At 45.2% G+C, this 17979-nt stretch overlaps 2 protein-coding genes across 2 annotated transcripts; one reads left to right on the top strand and one right to left on the bottom strand.

Moving 5' to 3' along the window:
* Positions 1-229: 229 nt before the first annotated feature.
* Positions 230-2468, bottom strand: LOC121588244 (cytochrome P450 4c21-like). Its single transcript, XM_041905970.1, has 5 exons — positions 2008-2468; positions 1662-1914; positions 1467-1593; positions 1214-1396; positions 230-1139 (listed from the first exon to the last, which is right to left on the bottom strand). The coding sequence occupies exons 1-5, from the start codon at positions 2354-2356 to the stop codon at positions 552-554; spliced, it is 1500 nt and encodes a 499-aa protein (XP_041761904.1). The 5' UTR covers positions 2357-2468; the 3' UTR covers positions 230-551.
* A 714-nt stretch (positions 2469-3182) lies between these two features.
* Positions 3183-5252, top strand: LOC121588242 (probable cytochrome P450 313a4). The gene is made up of 4 exons (XM_041905969.1): positions 3183-3550; positions 3701-4083; positions 4156-4335; positions 4411-5252. The coding sequence occupies exons 1-4, from the start codon at positions 3199-3201 to the stop codon at positions 5011-5013; spliced, it is 1518 nt and encodes a 505-aa protein (XP_041761903.1). The 5' UTR covers positions 3183-3198; the 3' UTR covers positions 5014-5252.
* The last annotated feature ends 12727 nt before the right edge of the window (positions 5253-17979 follow it).

The raw sequence follows: 17979 nt of genomic DNA, 5'->3' as shown, positions 1-17979 counted from the left end.
GTAACTCTTGGTAAACTGATGCTGTTCACCTCGGTGGCATCAGCGAAAAACATCACTGCAGCCGGCATGTGTGCCAACTTTTCATCAGCCCTTGAACAAATCGTGATGAGAAACATATTTAACTTTAACAGCGCTATTCTCAAGACTAGAATAAATTTTTACTTCTTAGTTGAAGAAAGTCTGGCTCAAACAATAATTTCGTAGTACGATGCACTTCTCTCTCATGGTGGCATGTATTAGTGTTTATTGTGGTCGTTTAGTTGTGAAACACCTCACTTAAAATTCAACTAAAAAGTAACATATTATAACTTATATAGACGAAGCTGTCAGATCTATGAAAGATTTTTCAATTATTATATTCAATAATCCCAATGGGTTTTATTCATTCATTTGTTCTTGCTATTTGCTTCAAGAACGTGAACTGGCAGGCATTAACATTTAAATTGTATACCTAATTACATGTTTAGCAACCACTATTTCAAAATCAGTACAATCTAAGAAGTATTCCTTCCATACCTCCATACTGAAAGTCACCACTTCAATCATCAAACTCAAACATCAATTGGTTGGATCTTAAATTTATATCCCTGCGATAGCTTCAGCGTGATATCAAACTTGTACTCCACCTGCTCGTACTCCAGGTCGGTATAAAACCGAAAACTGCGCAACAGATGGACCAACACAAGCTTCATCCCTTGTATTGCATACCGCTTGCCGATGCAATCTCTCGATCCCATACTGAACGGTGCGTACGCATGCGGGTGGCGACCTTGCGACCGTTCGGGCAGAAACCGATCCGGATCGAAGCGTTCCGCATCCGGTCCCCACACGTCCGCTCTTCGGTGCAGCGCAAAAATGCTAAACAGAAAGTTCGTCCCGCGCGGAATAACATTACCATCCACCTCGATGTCTTCGCTGCAGACCCGACCTAGTAGTGGCCCAGAAGGACACAACCGCAACGCCTCCAGAATGCATCGCTCCAGGTACGGTAGCTGGCTTAACGCTTCCGGTGTCGTCTCTACCTCCACTCCGGCAGGAAAAACGCCCATAATTTCCTCACGTGCTTTCTCCTGTACCTTTGGGTGCATTGCCAGCAGTGTAAGGTGATTGCAAAGAGCTAATGCCGACGTGTCATTGCCCTACGAACGATAAGGTTGTATAAAGTGCGAGAATAAAAACAAACTTCACACCGTAAAAGTTATCAAATGCTTACCCCCACAATTATTGTAACAGCGTGGTGCAGTATTTCGAGATCTGGAAATGGTTCACCCGCACGCTTTCCCTTTACCAAATGTTCGACAAATATCTGTGGTTTACGATACTCGACGTCATCCTCGGCTTCGTTGCGCTTGTCAGTATTTTCGTCTGTCAAGGAGGCTCTTTTTCTGTTGATAATCTACAACAAATCGAGTCACGGTGTAATTGTTTCATGGTACTAGAAAGGCACTCTACATTACAGCACTTACCGAGTACACGTATTCATAAAACGTCGATCGTAGGTACATTTCTTCTTTGTAGTCGGAAGTGAGCTTGTATATAAACTCGGGATACTTCGATACAGTCACAACGCGCCTTGCGATTATTTCAAATGCTCTGCAAATTATCCAAATTACTATGATGAATTCCTGACGAATCTTGAATGTGTCGTCGCTTGTACACACTTATCTATCATAGGAACAAATTTGTTCGCTTCCGGGTCGTCCAGAATGTTCGAGCCAAACGTTGAGCCACACACCATGTCCAGCGTGCAGCGGCTACAGTGCTTCATCACATCCACTCGGGACAGATCGGCCTCCTGCTTGATTGCGGTGACCATTTTCCGTGCACACTTGTCAAATAGCGGAAGAAAGCTATCCAAAATTCGTTTGTTAAAGGACGTGTTGAGCGTTTTGCGCTGATGCTTCCATAAACCATCTTTAAAATACACACACATACACACATTAGATTATTTTGATATCGAATTATCATTTTTCTCCTCTTTTTTGCTATTGGAATTCGTTCACTTACAGGGTGTGGCAAACAATCCCTGGTCGAGTTTGAAAAAATCGTACAGCATCGGTTTGTTCATCGACTTTGGATTGTCCAGCACCGCATGCATTATATCCGGATGAGACGAACACACGAACAGCATCAGTCCCAGCCGCAATTGAAACAGACGATCATGTTGCAGGTAAGCGCTTTTAAATATCTGGAACACTTTTTCGGGCAATTTACCCAGCAGCAGCAATGAGTGGCCAAACACTGGCACGTAGGAGTGAAGCATCTCTATCTGTTCCGCAAATTTAAACATTTTCTGATGCTTCCGGTACAAAACTGCACCGAAGATAACGACAAGCGTCACCAGAAATAGCTGCATGATCACACTTTTCTTATGACGGCACTCGCACACGTACCACTACTGAGCGACGAGTAAATGATTGCAAAGCCTTATATCTATTCAGTACAAGCTGTTTACCAAGCGGAACCAAATTACGTCTTTAATCGGAAGTGGAATTAGGTTACATTTTGAACTCGTCTTCAGACGGATTGTTTTTTTTTGTATCGTTGTTCTCATGACGTGGAACGTTTCGTGCCCAAACAACATCGGTCGTCAGAACTTTGCCCTCAGCGTCATTCGATGTCCATTACCGTAGATTTTACAAGCTCGTTACTACCCTACCACTTTTGTACCGCTGTACTCATTTCATTATCATGATTATTCTGCTAACCCTGACGCAAGCTCGGTGTCAGCCCTGGGAGTAGCAAAAAATATTAGAATAAATAAGAAAGTTTTCGCGAACAGAACATATTTGACGACAAAGTCTGGTGGTATGGTTTTACCCAAAAATAAACAGAAACCTTCAGCATCAATCTTAAGATGGAAAAAACAACATCAGAAAGAATAACCTCACAGTGAACTATTAAACCTGCCGCCATAAATGTTTCTTTTTTTTGTGGCAGCGCTTTAACTCGACCAGTCTTTTATGATTCAGCGGAATGTCTACTAAATCCAACAGCAATGGAATGGGACATCCAGTGCGGTAGACTGCTTAAAACAGACGACCAATGTCTAACCATTTTGTTGTCTGTTGGAAGTTTGAATGTTAACTCAATTAACAAAAAATAATAACATTACCGAACACTTTAGGCTTTAGGAGATTCAACGGTGTCTCATCCGAAATTAGTTTGTGGCTGTCGGTCGGACGAGAAGGAGCGAAAATGTTCTTCATACCTGCACTCATCCTGTTGCTCGGGCTTGTACTCTATTGGAGCAAGCTCTCCCACAAAACCAGTGCCCAGTTGTTCGCCAAAGATATTCCCGGTCCCCGGTCTTATCCGCTCATCGGTTCGGCTCATCTGTTCCTGGGTTCGGACGAGCGAACCTTCAGTGTGGTGAACGAGCTGTTTCGCAAGTACGGTCACCTTTTCAAACTATGTCTTGGCCCCAAGACGGTCCTGTGTCTGTCTGATCCGGATCTCATTCAACAAGCGCTCACATCGAGCGCCTGTCAGGATAAAGCGTTTTTCTACCGCTTTCTCGAGCTCGACTATGGATTGATTTCGTCTCGCTGTAAGTTTCGCTCTCAAGTGTGTGTGTGTGTGTGTGTGTGTGTGTGTGTGTGTGTGTGTGTGTGTGTGTGTGTGTGAGTGAGTGTGTTACGAAGTGATTGCAAGTGAAATATTCTAAAACACACAATCGTTGTGCCGCTAATTCCTCCAGATACCGATTGGAAGCTATACCGGAAGTCGCTTAATCCTGCCTTTAACCAACGCATCCTTATCAGTTTCATATCGATCTTTAATCGATGCTCAGAGATGATGGTAGCACGCATGGCGAAGGAGGCAGATCGTAGACAACCGTTCGATGTGCTTCATTACACCGCTCAGTGCACACTCGAGATGGTGTGCGCTAGCTCCCTCAAGAGCGACATTACGGACGATCCGCAAGCGCGCGAGGCTTGCGGAGCCATCGAGAAGATGTGCGCCATTATGAGCAGCCGTCTATTTAACGTACTGCTTTACAGTGACCTGCTGTTTACGTTAACGCAAAGGTACCGCGAGATGCAGAAGGTGAGGGTTAAGCTGGAACATGTTGTAAATCCGGTGAGTGTAGTTTTGATGACATTCGAGGGTTGGCAACGCAGTTTTTGTATTATTTGAACGCTATCGTTGCAGATTTTATACGGAAAACGCGAGGGACTTTCCAAGCAACGATTGGAAAACGGATACTCAGAGGATGAGGAGCATTACCGGAAGCCAATGGTTTTTCTTGACCAGTTGCTGCACATGCAGCGAGGTGGCCAAGACCTGGAAATGCAGGAGATTGAAAACCATCTTTACACAATTATTGGAGCGGTAAGCTATAGTTAATGTACATGCGAATCAATCTTTGTTTTCATTTTTATCGTTATCATCACATTGATTGTGCAGGGCAGTGAAACGACAGCCAACCAGGTCGCATTCATTCTGCTGATGCTCGCAATGCATCCCGAGGTCCAACATCGGGTCCACGACGAAATCATCTCCATCTACGGTAGTACTGCTTCGGACCTTTCGTACGAAACCATTTCGGCACAAACGTATCTCGAGCAGGTTATCAAAGAAACGATGCGAGTGTATCCTGTGGCTCCACTCATCGGACGGGAAACGATCGAGACGGTAAAGCTGGGAGATGTGATCGTCCCACCCGGGGTAACGCTGCTCATCAACATCCTTACCGTGCATCGCAACAAGGAGCTGTGGGGTGAGCGGGCGCATGTGTTCGATCCGGATCGATTCGATTCTGCACAATACGATGCCAAGAAGCAACATCCCTTCAGCTACATTCCGTTCGGTGGAGGTCCTCGAAACTGCATCGGCTACAGGTACGGGATGTTTGCCATGAAAATTATGGTAACGCAGGTACTTCGCAAATACCAACTGTCCACACCGCTCACGCCAAGCGATTCATTGAGACTGTCCTTCGCGGTAACGCTCAAGGTTGGTACGGGCCACAGCATATGCGTAAAGCGTAGAGCAAATGTCGTACAGTGAGCTAGCGGAAGGTGAAATAGATACGGAACAACTACTGATGTGAATTTTATGCTAAACACAACAAAACAAGCAGTATTGCGGAGTACAATATTATTTTAAAAATTTAAACACAATCAATACTACAAGAAGTGGGAAATATCAGTTACGTAAAAGTAAAAAATGAATAATAATGAATAACTTAATAATGATCTTCTAAATAAAGACATACGATGAATGTAAATGGTGAAATGTCACTTGGACCAACGATAGATGATAAAAATAAATGAAAATAAAGAAATATTGCTCACATGAATCACTGCTTAGTGGAAACAAACAAAGAAATTGGTAAATGCAATCACACACATCTCATGCTCGTTTCCATTTTCATTTACTTGCACTGCTTGCCATAAACCGTATGCGCCTGTTGCTAGTCAATCCGCATTACATTCAGCATTTGTTCAGCAAACATGGCTGCAGTGGAGGGCAATCGATGAGAATATTTTAAACAATTTAAACACTGGCATGAAAGTAACTAAATAAATAAAAATCGTTGGCATTAATAAGGCGATTGTTATTTCCTGCTTTTTTTTGATGGATTTTCAATCGATTTACTTGTACAAATTAAATGCAATTTTTATATTTAGCTTTTAAATATGTTTCAAAACACTGCTGTAGCAGGAATAGTACCAGAAAGTTATAAAAGTTCTTAATATAGCAGCAAATATTGTGTTTCGTCACAATCTATTAAGTATCTTTGACAATGGAATAAGAGTAGACCGCACGTGGACTAAGTAATTACAAGTCAACCCTCTACAGCGTTGTTCTCTACACTTAATGTCGTCCTTGAACTGTTTATTTTTTGTATGTCCTCTTCATTGTTCGGAGAGTTCGAGTGTTAATGTGCAGTTGATTAAGTATATGATGATTACATTTATGCATCCGTTTACTAAATTTCTCATTTTACATTACCATTGCCAAATTATATGTGAAAGCGTATTCGTAACGAAAAGATCCATGCAGAACCCAAAGGTATTTTCGAGAATGACTTCATTCGTCGGATCCAATTGCAAATAGGTTAAATTTTAGCACAGCAACGCCAACCATGTTAACCTAATCTGATAATCATCTGTATTGCATTGCACAAGTGCCCATTTTGTCAGTGTGATCTAGATTCTCTTTCACCGAATCCAACCACGATCAGATCTGTCAGGCCAGCAAACCAGCCAGCCACACACTAGCACGTGTATCTCCGTTCAACCACGCCACCACCTGTGTGCACTTTGCTGCCAGCCACAAAATAAGCCACCGCCAACAATATACGCACTGCCTCCGGCACACTTCTACCGCTGGCTCGAAAAGAAAGCATGCATCGGATGAAAAACTGCTCAGACGCAGCAAACAATGCAATTTACTGCGTCATGTCGCGCAGGTAAGGTCATGGGAAAATCGGTGACAGACGTGTTAGCATGCGGATGCAGCTGCAATTGCAAGCCACTGCGCGACCAGCACACATACATGCACACGTATACAGGTCGGTCTGATGCTGCTACCGATTTGACACACATTTTGGCCACATATATATCATCTGACGACTCCGCCGAACGGCTGCATGGGCAGGCCAAGCGAGGTCTGTTTCCCCCCCCCCCCCCCACCTAAACGATGCTAATTTTTTAACAGGTTTTAAGAAACCACTATCGAAATAGAGTTTCATAAAAGCTCAGCAGAACGGTAACGAAACTCGCAGCTAACCATTCGATTTCATTTTCAGCCAACTATTTACATGTTTACCAAACCGCCCCGATTCCAGACACGTTCCAACGCCCCGGCGATGCTCGATTTTTTCCACTTTCTTGCTGCGAACTATCCGTGCGGAATCCGTAAATCCCCACCGACACCCAGCGCTAACATATGCATCAACAATGTGCAATTAACCGTTGCCGATGGCTCCTCATCCTAGGCACCTGCCGGTGCAGCAGTTGCGTGGAGAAACAAGAAGTGAACCAAGAAAAGGAGGAGAAGGGGGGGGGGGGTGAACCGCTGATGAAGAAATGAAAGTGAAATAGCAAAACAGCAACACCAGAGATGTATCTACACAGGTTAGGAGAAGTAAAAAAAACTGAGTGGTAAAAAAAGAAACCCGAATACAAAACTCGACCCAAAGCACACAAAATAGCCCGCACTGATGGGGAGGAAAGCTTTCGTTGCCTCGATGCGTACCGGTATGGAATGAGGCGCAGAGAACAAACAAATACACGTCGAAAAAGATGTAACAAAATGTTGAGAAAAGCTCGGACATGCTGCCCCCCGCACTACTAAGCGAACTACAGGATTTGCTAATACGAAAAACACCAATCAAACGGCTAGTCATCGTCCGAGACTTGCCAAACCGGTGATCGATAAACTTTGATGAGTGTTTCGTGGTGGAAAAAAGCAACACGATTAATCGAAATGCAACTAAAGTGCAAACATTGGACGGGAGTAGCAAAAACGAAATCAACTAATGTGTGTGTTGATGTGGATAAAGGCTATTGGAAATGGTCAGGACGCACCTGTGTGCTCCTGTGTGCGGTTTTTGCGCAGTGGATGCGCTTGGGCCGCGTGGTTAATGATGCTGTTGCATAATGCTGGTCTGTGCTGGAGGGGTCAAACTAATTAAGAGCATGTGCGCCGGATTGATGGAGAAAGGACGGTGGGAGCGTCTGTGTTTGACGAAAGGTTTCATGTTTACCTCACGTTTGTTTTACTAGAGTAATGATACGTTTCATTAACCGCTTCGGACAGCACTTGAGGGGGAGACAAACAAAAAGAAGCAGACAGGTTGAAAATCTCAAGTACTGAAATGGAATCGAAGTATCGAGGAAATATTAAACGAGTATCGAAAATTGAATAAATTGCTGTTATGATCAACCTGGATTTTTCATGTCTTTTGATTTTAGAAAATCATACAAAATATCTTCAATGCATAGGAATTATTACCAACACGCACACATGCTTTCCACGCGAATTTAAAGATATAACTGAAAAGTTACTCAGAATGTATCTAAGGCTTCACTCGTAACACCAATCTGAACCGCCTCAACAAAAGTATCTCTGCAATTGCGTTGTTCTTTCGTCTTGCCTCAGTTCACAATGACTTCAGCAAATGAAGTGGAGCAGAATGTGTCTCGAAAACTATTTTATGTTATTGTATATGTATTAAACATAAACATCAATCAATATAAAAGGTAGAGTACAAGTCAGGTGCTGTGTTGAGATAAAGTTATTTCTATTTTCCATGCAAGATTAAACCTGTACAACAACCAGCATTCCAATACGCAATGATACGGTTTATCAGGTCACTCAAGCCACTCACCATCGCTACACAAAACTAGACGGGGAATATGCACCGACCCAAGCCCAAGGAAAGCATTTTGCTGGACTGCAAAAGGGCACCACAGCCAGCCACACAAAGCAAGCAAGCTAGCGGACCGGACAGGCAGCCAGCACACCAGCAGTACACGTTCCAGAAGGAGGCCACCCGTGTTCCGGGTTTGCCGTGGAAGTGCCATGGAAGAGTGCCGCATTATGTAAGTGCCAGAGAACGTGCGTTTGCCCGCGTTTGGCAAGAGCCAACAGCCAGAGACAGCAGCCACCTCCTCCCCCCCCCCCCTTGGTCGGCATGTCGGCACAAACACCGAGAAGCGAAGGTTTGGCCCGGTTCTGACCGAGGGCGATTCCGACCGCGGCTGACCTGAATTGCGTTTCGGTCGGCTGCAACGCTTCCGATGCCCGGATTCCCTCCAGCCCCGATTCCGATTCTCAGCCGCACCGCACCGGCAGTGCGCACCAGTGGGCTGGCAGCAGCAGGCAGCAAACAAATGAGATCTTGATTGAATTAGGTGCAGCATCGCATGCTAGTTGCATTTGCACCTTTCCGCCGAAGCCGTTCGGCCGGGTTTGGCCCACTCGCAAGCGTTCACACGATCGAACCGGCCGGCCGACCGGCCATATCAGAGTGTGCACCCTGCGCGGTGGAATGGATTGGAATTTCACCCGGGCATGCAGCGGCCCCCCAGTGCCCACTGCCGCAGCGGTATCCCCCGGCCGGACGATTGACCTCGGCCCCCGGGAGAGTATGATTATGCGCCGCCACCATTGCGGCATAAAGAAAGCACCCAAGGAAGTGGTGAATTATTAATGCTTCCACATTTATCATACAACGGGGGCCTGCCGACATCACGGTGTACCCGGCGTTGCGGCCGTGCCGGCGTAAGAGAAAGAATGAAGCCGCTCGCTTCCCCATTCACGTATCGACGCGATCACGAGGCGTGAAAAAAGGGCCCCAACACCACCCTCCGCCCGGAGAAGATTCGAGAATGCGGGAGAGAACGAGATCGATCCCGGCGATCCCTTCTGCGAAACCCTAGTGCTGCGCAAAACCAACGGTACCGCAATCGCGGTACTGACCGCTGACAAACGGCTCAACACCCTTGTTTTTTTTTGTGCCGCCAGCCCACCATGAGAATGGAGACACGAATGGCAAAATAAAAAAAAAAACTACGAAAGAAAATCTCACCTTTGCCAATTTTCACTTTTAATAGCATCGGCGCATCATAGAACCACCTCCCCGACGCCAACACACACACACTAAAAGTGCACCGTTTCGGTTGCAGTTTGGTACCGGGCTTGAGTCGCTGGTAATGCCACTTTGCAGTACTCCGTCTCCGCCCGCCTTGGTAGTAAGATAAGCTATCCTTTTTTTTGTGTTTTTTATTCGCGCCCGCTTATCGCTTGCACCATACCGGTGTACCGCAATCGGTACCGTTCTACCTACATATGCCCATTTCTTTGCCCTGCTGCTGCCCATCATTAGGCTGCGGCCTAGTCGCTTTGCGCCTCTTTTCATCCATTTGCCACCGCACCCGGCACTGCGATGGTGTGCTCATTCTAGGAGGAACAAAAACGCACCGGTAGAATATATTACGACCCCCTCTCTCGTCTCGCTGCCGCATCATTACTACGGCCAGCGAGCCAAAAGTGCATTAGTGTGGCATTATCATGGGCGAAATTTATTTGAATTATCTTTCCTGCTTAGCTGGTACTATTGAGCGGGGCTTTTTAAGGTTGTCCTTTATCCTACCCGGTAAGCTAACGATGGAGCAGCATTTAAACTGTACATGTGTTTTCAAAGAATGCCTCTAATAGCTGTTTATATTAATGGAAAATGCTAGAAATTATGTTTTGCTAGTCGACTGTTTGCTGCACCGACACCAACGTTTGAATCCGGTTCGAAGGACCAAAGTTTTGATTCCTACGATTTCGTTTAAATGGTAATGGTCTACTACCTTAAAAGATACGAAAACTGTACCCAATCATCTAACTCACTTCAATTGTTCGCTATTTCTAGCGTTCTTAATACAGCTTTTACAGTCTCACATGAATAATTGTGTTGCTTTGTTACACTATCAACAGACGTGAAGCAATCGGTCGGGCGTCTTGGCTGCAAAATGAAAGTGAAACGATAGGTCATCCACTGATCATCGGTATGTAAATTACCGCAATCGCAAGCGGGGGAGACACAGACACCCTGCCATTGTCGTCACCAGGCCCAGCCGTCACCTGACACTTCAGGGAGAGGAGGGCGCATCCGTGATGTTACGGCTGACGAAACAATCAAGCACAGCGCCACCTGAAAGCCCATAACCGAACCGATCCATCCATTGCGGTGTCAACCTTACGGTAGGTCGTGTATCGTTACAACCCCCATCAACCTTCGCTGTCACTAATCACTCGAATCGAATTTCGATCACTCTCCAGCGCGACCGCAGATCGAGACCCTTTAGCACAAAGACACGCTGTGGCACGGTGGCTTTCAACTGATGCGCAAAGGGTATAGATATCGGGTTAGATGGGAGCTGAAATGGCAAACATGAACATGGAAATTGATCCAAGGAATGTTAGCCCCTGCCGACTGCGAGAGTCACTGCCCATGATGTCCAGGCAATGCTGCTCTGCCTTCCACGAACCGAGTCCGCTCACAAGTCGGACGGTTACTTTCGACATTTTCCCGTTCGCTACGTTGACCTCTAGCACTCATTGCGGATCATCCCTAGATTGATCCCGTTAGGATTGGGCCATGTTTTGTTTTTTTTTTTGTTTTAGGCAAAACAACAACCACAACGAACCCCATCGACAGCCGCCCGCAGCATCACAGTGATCAAATATAAAGCAAAACCATGTTCTACAGCCCTACTGAGCGCAGGCGGCTGCCCAGAATGTCCGGAATGATCGCTTCATCCGAAGTCACAGACCACTATCGTACGGCTGATGATGATCCGCTTCGAAAGCACCCCTCCGAAACCCCTTAATTGGGTCCCATTAGCTTCACTTAGCTTTTGGTTTATTGCTTTGCCCAGTGTCCACCCGGGGTCGGGTTTCATCCTCCCACCAAGCGACCGTTTCTCCGACGAAAGCGTTTCTTCCATCTTGGTTGGTTGGTTGCCATTCTTTGGATTCTACTTCCGCCTCGCCAGCCGAAAGGCAAATTCTTCTCCAAAAGCCACCCAAACGGCCGGCCGGAAGAAACCCACCCGGTCTGGCTTTGTGGCACACCGACACACAGCCGGCGGACACAAAATTTCACTTCACCGCGGCCGTTTGCGCAAAGGTTCTCGGTAATGTGCCCCCCCCCCCCAGAACAAGCACCGTTGAGGGGTGCGATGGTGCGAGGGCGCATAGGGCTAGCGGTGATAGCTATCACGGAAACTCATCTCAGCCATACATATCGGCTAATAATTTGTTGTGACTAAATATGTCCCAAAACCTTTTAGGGGAAAGGGTGCAGCTGGTGGGGCGGGTTCGCTGATCGCCCACCGCGGAAGGTACGAACGAGGGCTAATGGCCATCAGGCGGAGAGTTATGGCCCATTTAGCAACTACCAAAGTGGCCCGTTAGCACCGTAAGCATCGTAAGGAGGGAGTGCTAAAACATATCATGTTATCGTGAGCTTGAAGGTGAATGGAATAGTGGGTACATAGTAAGCGGTCGAATGCTTGAAAGGAATGTGAGTTGTTTAAACACACACATTTAAGGGAGCTTTTTTATAAAAGATATTCCATATCTTCTTAATTTCCTAGGTTTGCAGAGTCCTTAAATTATATAGTTTTTCCTATTTAGGTAGGTAGTACTATGTATTAGGAGAGTCATATTTATCACAATCCAGAATCTAAGCTTTAATATACATATTAATACCATGGGTAATGTACATTAAGCTTTTGAAAATCACACCAGTCAATGCCTAAAATCACGATCCTTTTGTAAACAGTTTTTACGAAGCACTTGTCAGATATCACATCAACATAGCGATATAGTACTCTCCCAATGAAACATGGGTAAGTAACTTTTTCGTAATGCAAGATGCGATGCTGATGCATTTGTTGCTAACAGCTAATAATAAATATCAATTACTCCTTGTTTAGCTCGTTGTCTACGAAAGTCTGCGGCAAGTTAATTTATGCGTCTGAGCTTCTTTTTGCACGGGTAATTAATTTCTATTATAAACATCTATTCCCTCACTACTTATCGGTCGTGCGTCAACGATCATCGATAATCATGTGTCTTGGTACCCGGTTGGCAACGTTACGTTCTCGAACCAACCAGCGGCCTCGAAACTCTTCCTTTATGTGGCGTTGATTCTCGCCTGAACCGCTTACTGGACCACTTTTTCGTGAGTTCCAAACGAGGCAGCAACACAACGCACTGGGTGCCACTCGACATGGCCCCCGAGCGCTGCAGGACATTGCAACGAACGCAGAAAAAATAGCACCAGCACCAACAACAAACTGTGCTCCCAATGTGCATGTCCCAGGACAAGTTCAACTAGTCGCTCGTTCTGCAGAAAGGTTGATCACCACGCATACGACTTCAAGGACATTGCGTTGCGTTTGCCTGATATGCTCCGTCACGATGCAATCCAGTTGGTGATATAGGGAACAGCACATGCAAGGCCAATATACGGAACGAGCAGAAAACAAAACCGGCTAGTAGCAGACCGATTCTTTCCATTTACGGACTTCCTGAACGCAGCCCCGTAGCATGTATTTTGCTCTGTAATCACCAAACTGTTATCAACTGCTGCTTAATAAGCGCGAAACGATAAGCGCGACTGGTTGCAAACAGCATTCACGGCCCGGGGCAAAGGGATGAATCGCTTACCATTACCGCCTTTTGTCATTCTGTAACGTTTGCCGAGCTAGGCGAAGAACAGTTTCAAATCTCCACATCGACACTTTCAGCTTTCGAAAGCCTTCCCAGGCCCAGTCCCACTGTTGACAGAACGCAGGTGAAACCGTTTGCCATACCCGCCATGTCCGCACGTTTGACTTAATTCAATCCATCCCAATGCTTTGCTACTTTCCAACTATTGTTTGCTGATCGGTAAATGTGGCGGGAACGTTTCTGAAAACAGCTCCGTCCACGGTCTCGCAGATGCGCTGTGACGCTTCATTCCAGTATGAAACATTCATAAGCCACCCCTAGGTCGGTGTGTCTCTTTTGGCTGCCACACATACATTAACGAACTGAGGTTGAGAAGCTTCTTCCTAAACAATATCATTGACAGTGGGTAGTGAGTTTAAAATAAAGCGGCGCGTTTCTGCATGTATAAACACACATCTTAACGAAAGTTGCTTCAGCGCCTTTGATTTTGGGAGAAAGTGCATCGCACCGTCCGACGATCGGAACCATAATTGAAGCCAGCCATCGCGCTGGAATTTAGAAATAAAATCTTAACCTTCCATCGCACAGGTTACGAGGCAGACGGGTTCGTCAATGACGAACGTGCCTCGTGGTTAACAATAAAAAAGGAAACACATCTATATGCCATGCTGCCTCCAAACTCCCATCCCATTGTAACGTCCCGGCGCCGTGCTTCCTATCGTGCTTCCGCCAGGACTCATCCCGTTTCCGTTCCGCCTCCATCCACTTGCCCCGCAGGCATCAGTCGGTAAATGTCACTTCCTACCGAAACCCTTAGCCGCCATTGGGCCAGCTGAACCCAACCGCGTCGTGTTTTGTGTTTATGAAGATCGGCTTGACATTTCATCCCGCCGCTTGCCACGATCGTGCTCCAGCCGGACTCCAGTGGAGTGGCGAAATTTGAAGACGAACTCGCAAAACGAGGATCGCGGATGGACGGGAGAAGTACAAAACACAAACAAAAAGCAAAGGTTCCAGCATACACACGAAGAAAGTTTCGCCGATCGTGGCCGACGCAAAAACGTCCGAACGTATGCCATTAAAAGTCGTTTCCCTCATTACTCATCGCGGCAAACGCGCGCCACGCTGATAGCACACGCGGCCAGGTGTCTCGCTCACCGACCGGCTTCGTCTTTCCTTTTCTCTTTCGGGACTTTGGGATTTTCGTCTGAAAGGGGGGAGAAAAGGTAAACTTGCACAATCTTAGTGGATGCATCCTGCCGTTACGCTGAAAGCGAGAGTTTGATTGCGTTTGATGTGTCGCAAATTCCGCACAAATTGCCTGCGGAACAGGTGTCTCTTGCACATCACAAAGCCTCCAGTTAACCGTTATTGATGCACGATCGATCGCTCGCAGCATAGAGCATACCGCAGCAGCAGGGAAGTGCAACAAGCACACTGACGCGTCCCGCAGACTTCGGCGACAAACATGCATACACCAAGGGGGGGAGTTCAGAATTCAATTATCCATTGTGGAATGCATGCGCACTGCTGGGCTGGGAAATGCAATGCCCCCCCACGGCACAGTCGGTAATAGAAAAGTAAACCCCACTTTAGGCACGCAGACAGGGGAGCAAACCAAACGGTGTCGGAAGAAGAAAGTTATAACCCCCTCCGCACGAAGCTATCATATTGTTTGCATGATTTATTAACGACAACCACAGGGCTCTGTAAACAGCTTGCCTAATTGATTGTCCAGCCGACTGGCCAGCTGGCTGGAACGGCACACGATCACGCGGCGCCAGGGGAGTGGGGGGGGGGAATATTTAGTGTGAGAAAATTCGATGGAAATCAAACAATTTGCCCCCTCCTTTGCTCTGAACCTCTAGTAACAAATGTACCTACCAAAAAAAAAAATAAATAAATAACATTGGTCAGTACGGAGAGTTTCCCCGTGGTTCAGCTGGATCAACTTTCAATTTGAGGTTATCATCATTCGCTCACGCAAAAGAGATACAACACTGCTGTAAAGCTTTAACTTGAACGAAAGAGAAACTGCAGCCACTAACAGATGCTTTATTGAATTTCACGCCCAACAGAGGGCTTTTAATTAGAACCAGCGAAAAATTAGACCCACTGCCAGCCAGCCCGGGCTCTCAGGGTCACCGGGCGCACATTTTCGGTGATTAGTGAGTGAAAAGTTTTTCACTGTTGCTCCGGCACGGGTTGAAGGTGTGTTTCGTTTGTTGTTATGAGTTGGAGATAGGAAAAATTCGACCTCCTATCATAAAATTAAGCCCAGCCAACCAATCGTACGCGGTGAAAGTGACGCTGTGATTGTGGTGGATTTGTGCCGGCGTATCATAAATTCTAGCATCAAAGCCACGAGAGCAGAAACTCTGACTCATCTCAAACGACATCCGATTTCCGTCACCGCCACGAGAACGCTTGATACATCCAGCCAGCCAGTAAGATGCACTTTCAATTTTCAATCACTTTTCCTTTCCAAAAAGGAACCGTTCCCGCCAACACCCATTTCCGTGATGGACGATCTTTTTTTAATTTGTCTTTTCACTTTTCCCACGTGTCGCTTCAACACCCTCTAGCAGCGCTGGAGCGCGACACCCCCGAATGCCCCGTAGTGAGTGAGGCGAAAAAATCAATTTCCTCACACTTTAAAACCTCACCTGCGATCGATCGTGTCGGTTGTGATGGGACACACACACAAACACATGGTTAATCGAAAGTCATCATCACCCGAAAGCGCACACCAAAGGGTGGAATGATTTTCAATTTCTTTTTTGTTCCTGTCTGTTTTTTTTTTGTGTTCAATTTTGATGTTTTCAAGGAATCGTCGTCCATTTGTACCAAAGTTCCGCTCACGGTGTGGCGTATGGTTAGTATTTAAATGTTATTTCCTTTCGGTGTTTGTGCACCGAAAATGCTCGACACTTCCTCCTCATCACACCAGCACCGGGGAGAGAGCGGGGTGATTTCATTCAAGGTCTACCGCTCCCTGCCAACCCGGCTGTATCTGCATTACGCCCGTCTAAAATGTCACCCAATGTCAAACAGAGTCAACCCAAGTCCCCGGTTTGCAGCGGCTGTTTTTGAACCGCACCCGCACCGGTATGAATATTCAAATTCGGAAACGGTGAGTGTGGCTTTTTCCTTGTTTCAATGCTCACCATGGCTCACTCGAGCGTCTCGTCGATGCTGCATCATTGATTAGGATCCGGCTGCGCGAAAATCTAGCTCATCCGCACACTACACCCTCACTGTTAGGACAGACGATTAGCTGTAGCGGAATTTGGGGCAAGTGTGCCATACGGGGCAAGAGTGCCACCAAGCATTTTTCCTTAAAAAATTTAATTTAATGATCAATTGTGTATACAGTTGGTTGCTTTCCAATAACTAGGTATTCTGAGCCTAATTTCATATAGACCAATCGATATTTCCCATTGTTTTAAACTGATTTATATTGAGTTTCAAAAGTGAGCAGAATATTATAATTTTTTAATCCAACCAAATAAGCTCTCAAAAATCGTGCGAACAATCAACCGAGAAAATATTTACACCACCGTATAGCTGAGAAAACGTGAAATTTTTTATGGGGTTAGTTGAAAAAAATTTTCTTTTTGTCACTGAAAAATTCAATTTCAAAAAAGTTACAACTTTTGGGGCAAGTGTGCCATCTCTGTTTGGGGCAAGTGTGCCACCATCTTTCATAGGCGCGAGCTGTCAAAAATGTAAACATTGTTGTAGCGTGCTGCAGAATGGTGCGCTATTGTGAACGGATTCCACCCCGGAAAAACAGAACAGTAACAAACCATATTGTGGTACAGTTGGTGGTCAAAAAGGGTTCATTGAGGACTAAATACATGTAGGAATACATATACTAGTGGTATAAACGTAATAATTTCCAATTATCTAAGAAACACGGTTATTTTAACCAGGTGGCCGTCTTGCCCCATATGAGTGGCACTCTTGCCCCATAGCCCAAAACAACGTCTTTTTGGACCCTTTTTAAAACGCTTCAAAAACTGTTTTGATTGCACTTTTTTCAAGCGAAACTCATTTATAAGTGAGGAAATAGATGTAAAATGGTTATGAGATTTAAATCGGCTTTTGAAAAACACGTTTTAGTGAGTTATAACTTGAAATGCTTAAGGTGGCACACTTGCCCCAAGTTCCGCTAGCTATTGAACGGTGTTGCTACAACAACAAATCCATGCTCAGCTATCTGAAAGTAACCGAAGGAATTCAGTATGGTTGAACAACATAGCTTCATTTGTTACGAATTTCGTAGAAGCTTTTGTCTAGTAGATTCGATCCATTTCATTCTCAAAATTGCTTTAATTTAAAAGCATGGCAAAGTCGTTAAGTAATTAACGAATAGTTGAAATACAAATGGTAAAGCTGTAAACTAAACTCTGAGAAACAATGTAACGTACAATACTTAGAAAAACAAAACATAAATAAAGAAATATATAAATACATATGTTACAAATATGGTATATAAAAAAATGAAATAAATAATTAACAGTATGATAGCAAGAACATTGTTTGATAAAATTGTTTATCTTTGTTGAAATATTACAAAATAAAGTAATGTAAAGTAAAAAGAACTAAAATCGAAAACTACCAAGAACAAAAGAATATGCAAGACATACATAACAAACAGATCAAATTTTGTACAAAACTAAGCCAAAGTAAATATAAAACCAAAAATGGAGATTGGTCTGTAAAAATAGAAAATGCAATTTAACAGGTAAAATGTGCTAACCAGCTCAAAGTCGACCATTCTCAATT

This window comes from Anopheles merus, chromosome 2R, assembly GCF_017562075.2.
Source record: "Anopheles merus strain MAF chromosome 2R, AmerM5.1, whole genome shotgun sequence".
Classification (NCBI taxonomy): Eukaryota; Metazoa; Arthropoda; class Insecta; order Diptera; family Culicidae; genus Anopheles; species Anopheles merus.
Note: the sequence above shows the minus strand (reverse complement) of the source record. Positions and strands in the feature narration are given on the sequence as shown.